Source organism: Scomber scombrus, chromosome 6 (assembly GCF_963691925.1).
Source record: "Scomber scombrus chromosome 6, fScoSco1.1, whole genome shotgun sequence".
Classification (NCBI taxonomy): Eukaryota; Metazoa; Chordata; class Actinopteri; order Scombriformes; family Scombridae; genus Scomber; species Scomber scombrus.
Window position 1 is genome coordinate 18,196,494 of NC_084975.1, and position 8,013 is coordinate 18,204,506.

General features: G+C 39.3%; 2 protein-coding genes across 2 annotated transcripts; one reads left to right on the forward strand and one right to left on the reverse strand.

The window, feature by feature from the left end:
• The first annotated feature begins 997 nt into the window (after positions 1-997).
• Positions 998-5,454, forward strand: LOC133981459 (retinol dehydrogenase 13-like). The gene is made up of 7 exons (XM_062420152.1): positions 998-1,212; positions 2,128-2,268; positions 2,354-2,545; positions 2,675-2,836; positions 2,966-3,082; positions 3,209-3,413; positions 4,859-5,454. Exons 1-7 carry the CDS (start codon positions 1,146-1,148, stop codon positions 4,953-4,955), a joined length of 981 nt encoding a protein of 326 aa, XP_062276136.1. The 5' UTR covers positions 998-1,145; the 3' UTR covers positions 4,956-5,454.
• Positions 5,455-6,153: 699 nt separating this feature from the next.
• ankrd34c (ankyrin repeat domain 34C) lies at positions 6,154-7,743 on the reverse strand. Its single transcript, XM_062420642.1, has one exon. The coding sequence runs from the start codon at positions 7,741-7,743 to the stop codon at positions 6,154-6,156; it is 1,590 nt and encodes a 529-aa protein (XP_062276626.1).
• Between the last annotated feature and the right edge of the window lie 270 nt (positions 7,744-8,013).

The following is an 8,013-nucleotide window of genomic DNA, read 5'->3' on the forward strand; positions in this document are numbered from 1 at the left end:
ATTTTAAAAGTGTATGATAAGCTGAATAAAAGAGATCAAACAGGAGAATGAAATATACAGTGGAGTTACAGTGCAGCACAAGATATGAATAAATGCCCCCAAATTGTATTTAATAAGTACAGTGGATGTCATGTTTTCTGGAAGCTTGTTTCAGATGCATGTTGCCCACCAAAATCTAAGTTCAGGTGTTTTTCATGGATACTGACCAGATTTATACAGCAAGATTTATCTCTCATTAAAAAAAAATTATACATTAGTTCATGTAGGTTTTGGACTATAAAATAGATTTTTTTTATGGAAAAAGTCAAAAGTCTGGCATGGGCTTAATTGGTACTGTGACACCATTTAAGTCCATTTCATGATTTATTTACAAATTATAAAAAAAATATTGATTTCAAAGAATTAAAAACAGCAATATATGTATTCAGTAATATGTTCCATTTTTTTTAATGAGGAAAAAAACCCCTTCCTGAGCAAAATCTTAACGATCTGACTTCAGATGAAATCCCCTTTGTAATCATCAACATTACAACTGTAACAGATTACAGTTACATTTATTTTGTAATTACATTACATAACGTTGTTACATGTAACTAGTTACTCCCCAACACTTCTTACATTGTATATCAAGTCACAGTATGACATTAAACCTGCAGTTCATTCCACCACCATCATCATTCCCAATTAAATTAAAATATCATCGGCACCCACCAGTCGTTAGCTGTAAGGAGGACTCATGATCATTAGCTGAAACATCTTGTAACTTCATTACATTCATCTCTAATTTATTATTTCCCATCATTAAAAAATATTCATCCCACAGTATAAGCCTGCAGACCTTCAATAATTTGATGTTGATGTTAATTTGACAAAAAAAATCACACAACAAACAACCTGTTTATATCCTCAGAGCATTTAGAGGATCATTAATAAAAAGAACCAATAGGATTCCTCTACATGTGAAGGTGGGCGGTACTTCCTGGTTGTCAAGCGGTGTGTTGCGTAACTGTACTGTAATGCTAGCTGTCATATGGCATTTACTGTATTGTCGTTAGTTTGCAGTGATTTTGCTGCACAGAAGAGAAGAATAGCGAGTCAGTAATCGGTTTATAATCAGCTGTATAAACAATATAGGGATTTGTAGGATGATGGACTCCTTAAGGTCGTTTGTTTCCCACTATCCTAAAACTATCACTCTGGTCGCAGCAACAGGTAATTTATGCATTGACACAAGTTATTTAGGCAAGAATGGACATTTTGTTGAATCTAGTGTATTGTCACTCACTTGAAAGCATGCAGTTAATCGACGGTACTCTGAATACAGACACTGAGACAGTATGATAGCAGTGAGTGGGATTACATGCTTTCAAAATGACAGTTTCCCAGTGAATTAGTAAAATAGTTGAAGCTTCATTATTGAAAATGCAAACCAATTGTGTTTTTGAATTAACTTTTCATGTGTGTTTTTGCTTTGTTGTTTTATAACTGTAGCATTAGAGCACACAATGCTACATATTTACTAGCATCATACAAAAGGATGATGCATTTACATGCTTGCCTTTATTGCTTATGATATGGTGTAATTTTCACAGCTTTAGGCGATATTGCCTATGTTTTTTGTAGTCGCTTACAAAGCTGTTTCATTCAGCTTTCATTTTTATTACTGATTAATACAAAAACTCTACTTTCTAAGAAACGTTTAGTCTATGAACTGTGAACAAATGCCATCAATATATCCCAGAGCCCAAGGTGATGTCTCATAACCCTTGTTTTGTCTTACCAACAGACAAAAAAAAAGTATTTTGCTTGAAAAATGACTGAAACAATTAATTGTTTTCCAAAATAGTTGCTGAGTAAATCTCCTGTCGATTGACTAATTTATACATTTTTTCAGCAGGAGTTAGGTTATGAAGTTTAAAGATCTTGTGTGCTAAGTTTGAATTCAACATTTTCAAGATCTGAAGTAGTTCAGTAATAACATTAATTAAGTAAAAACATTAATTTTGTTGGCCAAGCTAAAGAATCTGATTCTTAATAAAAAAGAAAGATAAACGGTTTTGTTACTTTTCTATGTAAGGCCTTTTAGATTAATTAATCTAGACTGTAACTGTGTGTACTTTTTTACAGGAGTAGGACTTATTGGTGTGAAAAGATGGGTGGCAGGTGGAGTGTGTCACAGCAAAGCGCGACTGGATGGAAAGACTGTCCTGATTACTGGAGGCAACACCGGGATCGGCAAAGAAACAGCCGTTGACTTAGCGAAAAGGGGTTTGTGATTTAACTGGGTTTCATATTTCAACCTTTAATTATCTGATTTAATTTTAAACTTACAGGATTTGCTGTTGCGTTACAGGTGCAAGGGTCATTCTGGCCTGTAGGGACATGGACAGAGCAAATAAAGCCGCAGAAGAAGTGAGAAAGAAAAGTCAAAATGACAACGTGATTGTCAAAAAGTTGGACTTGGCTTCTCTACAGTCAGTACGACAACTCGCCAAAGAGATCCTAGCAAGTGAAGAGAGGCTGGATGTCCTCATCAATAATGCAGGTGGATGTATAAATCACCATCATCTGTCTCCTAGCTGTGTGATCCATCATGTTCCAGCAGTGCACAGTTACCACATAAACAGGTGGGAGGTGTTAAAAAATGAATGTCCACTGATTTTCTTACTTTTAGGTGTTATGAGCTGTCCAAAATGGCAGACAGAAGATGGCTTTGAGATGCAGTTTAGTGTGAACCACCTGGGTCACTTCCTCTTGACAAACTGTCTGCTGGATCTCCTGAAGAAGTCGTCTCCGAGCCGCATCGTCAATGTTGCCAGTTTAGCTCATGAAAGAGGTGCAGTTTTCTCTCTTACACTTGAACAGCTGTACATATTTTTTCTCTCGCAGGAATGCCATCTTTTCAATGTAATTCATTATTAAAAACCACATCTGTGAATAAGAATGTCGTGCCTTCACTTAACAGGTCAAATCTATTTTGATGACATAAATCAGGACAAAGATTACCGTCCTTGGAAAAGCTATTCGCAAAGTAAGCTAGCTAATGTCCTCTTTACAAGAGAGCTGGCCAACAGGGTACAAGGTATAAAATATTATAACATTTTATATTTCACAGCAGGCATTATGCAATATTTCAAAAAATAGTGTCTACTGCACATAATGTGGGAAAAAGTGACTGCATGATGCTCTGTGCTTTGTCATTTTACAGGAACCGGGGTGACAACATACAGCCTCCACCCTGGAGTAATCCGGACTGAACTTGGCCGACATTTTTGGCCCGAGATGCCTCTATGGAAGAGAGTTATATACACACCACTCTTGTTCTTCATCAAGTCTCCAACAGAAGGGGCTCAAACCACGATCTACTGTGCTGTGGAGGAAAGCCTGCAGGAAGAGAGCGGACTCTATTACAGGTCAGTAAATCTATAGAGGGTGGGTTCATGATTGGATGTTAAACAGTCAATATCAGTACAAATGATACAGTGTCAATCATAGTTGGATTGACCCAGTTTGGGACCCTCTGGCAATAATAAGTTGCTGGGCACCTATTAACTCCTGCTCCTCCCCCTGACTATAGTGCTCCTACACTGGAATATAAAAGCTTCAGGTTTGCTGAGTGGTAATTTGATTTAAGACACTTTTATTTAAGAATGTGCACCATCTAAGTACAGTTTCAGTATTACTTTTAAGCTTCATTAATTGTTTTGTTTGGCCACTCGGGGGCAGTGGAAAAACAGGAAAACACCATTAACATTCACTAAAATAACCAATGTATTTTTTCTGTAATTTTACTTCATCCAGTATCTTGGAATCATTTTCATGTCTTATTTGTCCAACATTAATCAGTGAATAACTTTAATTAGAAACACAGAATTACAGACATTAATAAAGACCTTAACATTCACTTCATGGCCAATATCCAATCGGCTTAATAAGCACAATATCTGCACCTAAACAGATCCAGAAAATACATCCAGCAGACTCGGTGCGACATTAACATTCATTTGGAGTCCATTTGGTTCACCAGCTGCTATCTTTGTCCGTCTGCTATTTCGAGGCAGGTGGTATACAGCGGCTTTATTAGAGCAGCAGCTGGAAACTAAGTTGATAAGATCAGAGTTGTAGGCTGGAAAACCAAAACAATCATCTAAAATAGATTTTTAAAAACCTCTGTAGAGCTCATTAGTAGAGCTAATTATCTGGGGTTGCCACTACAGTGACCCCTTTCAAATTATTCATTGTCATGTAATCAATTTTTTAATATAAAAGATATTGATTATTGCAGCTTTAAAACTAGATCTTGACACAGGGACCCTCCTCAAAACAGGGCCTGAAGATGAGATAATAAACCAGGACCCATCTAAAGAAATCTATCATGTCAGTATATTATATATATTATAAGAGGTGTTTCCTTTAGTTTCTGAAGACATTGTCTAAACTCTGAACTTCTCTGCTTTTAGCCTGTTATTCCAGTTAATGACTATTTGACATTTAAATGACAGCACATGTGTTCATCTTGCTTTCCATGTAATAAAAATCCTGTGTGCCTTTTCACACAGTTTAATTTTCGCTATCTCAAAGTCTAAAATGAAATATTCTCGTAACAGAGTAAATACAAAATAATGATTTTCTGGTATGTTTTCTTCTTAAGAGACACAGATATTGTGATGTAAACTCAATATGTGTCACAGAATCACCTATAATACATCACCATCTTAAATTATATTTTTATAGTACTCTTTTTTTAAGTTACCGTGGGGTTCCTTCTTTTATTCATGATTGTATCCTGAACTAATTCTTGCACAGCAAGAGCAGATCAAGTCGTGTGTTTTCACTCTGAATTCTGTTCTGATTACAGCGACTGCGCCCCTAAAACAGCCGCCCCTCAGGGCCGGGACGATGAAGCTGCCAAGAAGCTGTGGCATCTGAGTGCCTCTATGGTTGGTCTGACATAATCACAGTGACATTGACGACGACGACAACAATGATGATAATTATGATCACAGCTCCAATGGACTGCCAAGTGGCCTGAGGAAGGAGTGATGCCATCTCTAATGAACATCTGTGTGGTTACTATCAGCTGATCTCTTGCTTAATGCGATGAATAAGTAAACAAACAGAAATCACAAGTGATAGACATTTATTCTGAATATACAACAAACTACTTGCAAAAATACTATGGACTATGTTTTTTTTTCTTAGACAGAAGCAATGCTTCACAGGTAAGTTACATGGAAGCTGAATGATCTGTAGTTTTGATTGCTATTAGCGTGAAATGACATTTATTTGACAAGTATCACCAATGTTTGGACTAAGGGCTGTAATGTCCTTCAATATTACTTTAATTAATCAGATATTACATGTGCTTTGAAAGGTTGGTAACACTGTTAATAGCAACATAACTCATTTTTTTCTCCTCCTGGCCAATAAAGTGCTGTCAAACAAATCCCAACATTTAACCTGTTTTTTTTTGTTTTTTTTTAAGGCATATTGTTCATTCATTCAGATCACTTGTATTCTTCATTTTCTTCCATGTGAGATCAGCAATATTAAAATAAAACACGATTTGGTTACATTATCATGAAATTAAAATAGTCCTAATACATTAAATGTATCTCTCCACTCTTTTTTTCAGGTTTCTTTATCTTGAAGGCACTTTGTACAAATTTGCTACAAACAGTCAAATGTTATCTTACTCAAAGCTACATCTCAGACAAGTGCATCACATGTTTTTTTCTCATCCAAAGTAAAGTCCATTAATGGTGCTAATTACATATACACAAAGTGCACCCAAGTGGCCTGGTGGCTACAAATGGACCCAGTGTGTTCCCTACACATTACATCATCATGTAAGAGAGCAAGTTCAGAAGAAAAGTACCATATATTGGCATTTACATTCAAAACTGTAAAACATATACAGCAGATTTTGTGACATCAAAAGATAATAATTCTAAAGGTCGGGTTTAACACTGGGAAAAAATCTATCTATATTGCTCAGTTTCAGTAAGATTTTTAAAAAATAAATTATACATTATTCAACATCTAGACGGCTGTGGTTCTACACAACTGAACCTACGGATGTGCTTCCTGACAATTTATGGTGTTAACATCTCTACTTTCACAATATGTGCTGCATAAACACCAACTAACTAACTAATGAGCCAGCTCTTCAAAATCAGAAAGCTGTTTCATCTGCTCCACTTGCATAGAGTGCCTTCTCACGAGCTTCTTCTTGGACTTGAGGCCGCCTCTCTTTGGTGTGTTTGGTGCTACTGGAGCTATAGATCTAATACCTGTGGCCAGAGGTGAGGAAGGCTTGCTACTAGCCCCGATGTCAGGGATGGGAGGGTTGGGGTTAATGTTGAGAGGGGGCAGGTGGCCAGGCCTGGTGTGGGAGATGTGATCTAGCAGCAGGGTGCCCGAGCCTCTCCTTTCCAGGAGGCCAGGTGCACGCCTGCGTGCTGTGCTGGGAGAGGATGTGCTGGCGTTGCTGTCAAGAGATTCTCTGGAGCTGGTCAACATTGCTAGAGGAGAAGTGTTTAGTTTCCTTCGCTCCACTGGGACCTTAGGAGAGTCTAACATGCCAGAGTCTGAATAGAGCTGTGAGTCTGAGTCATAGTGATCGTTCCCCAGACGTCTCCTGTGCACTGTGTCTCTCAGACTGGCTAGTCCACTGCAGCAGCTGCTGCTCTCCTGCTCTGTGGGCACAGTGCTGCGCCGTGCCAGCGGCTGGTGCTGGCCTAGAGATCTCTCATATGATGCTTTAGATGTTGGAGGAACTGATAGTGAGGTTGTCATTTTGCAGGGTTGCTCACCCACTAGTGGGAATAGGTTGTCCTTGCCATCCACACTGTTCTGTCGAGATAAAGCTGACCTCTTACTCAGAGAGAGTCCATTTACGCCTGCAACAACGTCCTCATCAGAGCTGGCTTTCTTGCTCTCCTCATGGGCGGCAGCTGCAGCCAGGACAGATGGAGCAATCAGCCCCCAAGGCTCTGACTGCAGCCGCTTCAGCTGAGGTAAACGTGCACGCTTGGGGTTCACAGGTCGTCGTGTTGGAGATGTGGGCCCGTTGGCGAGCTTTGCAGCTGAACTGGAAGTTTTCAGCTTTGTCTGGAAACTGAAAACTGTGTTTTGTTGCTCTTGCTCAGGTGTGGGAGATGCAGTAACATCAATATCAGAAGGAGAGGCGCAGTATGCTGGGGAGGACCTCTCATCCAGCTCTGGTGATGGGGGGACATTTAGGTACTGTTTGGTGGTTTTAGTGCCAAATGGTGACTTGTCTGTGGTGATTATGATGACCTCCTTGCCTTTAGCTTTGCATGCATCCAAGAGCAGTTTTAGTGTCTGCTTATCATTTGCATTGATGGCGTAGACCAGAGCAGAGGCCCCACTCCTGTCTTCCAGACTGGGATCAGCTCCATTGCTCAGCAGGTGATCCACCACCTCGTGTCCTGCCTTGTGGATGCAGGCATGCATCAGGGCTGTCTTACCTCCCTTGTCCTGTATGTTGGGGTCTGCCTGGTTGTCCAGCAAATATTTCACCAGCTTTGACTTGCTTACACTCTGCTGGTCAGTGTGTGTGGACATGCAGGCCACCATGAGTGGCGTCTCTCCACGCTCATTGCTCTCGTTGATATATGCACCTCCCTCCAACAGGAGCCTGGTCAGTCTCAAGCGTCTGAGCCATACTGCCTTCAGGAGTGAGTTTCCATCTGTCCGCAGCTCCAAAATATCTGCCATCTCCCAGCCAATCACAGATCTTCTCAGCGTTGAACTTACAGCTAACAGTCCTTTGAACAAATCATGGAAATAGTTCAGCTTACATTGGAAAATATAAATAATCAAAAACTCATATTGTGTTTATGCCTCTGTTTTGCTAAATCATCACCAGCAGGTGGCAGTCTGTTACAACATAAAGGTTATTCATTCAACTAAATACTACAGATTTCTGACATATGAAATACAGTATAACTCAGATCAATTAAGAGTACAAAACTCAATTTTCCAAAT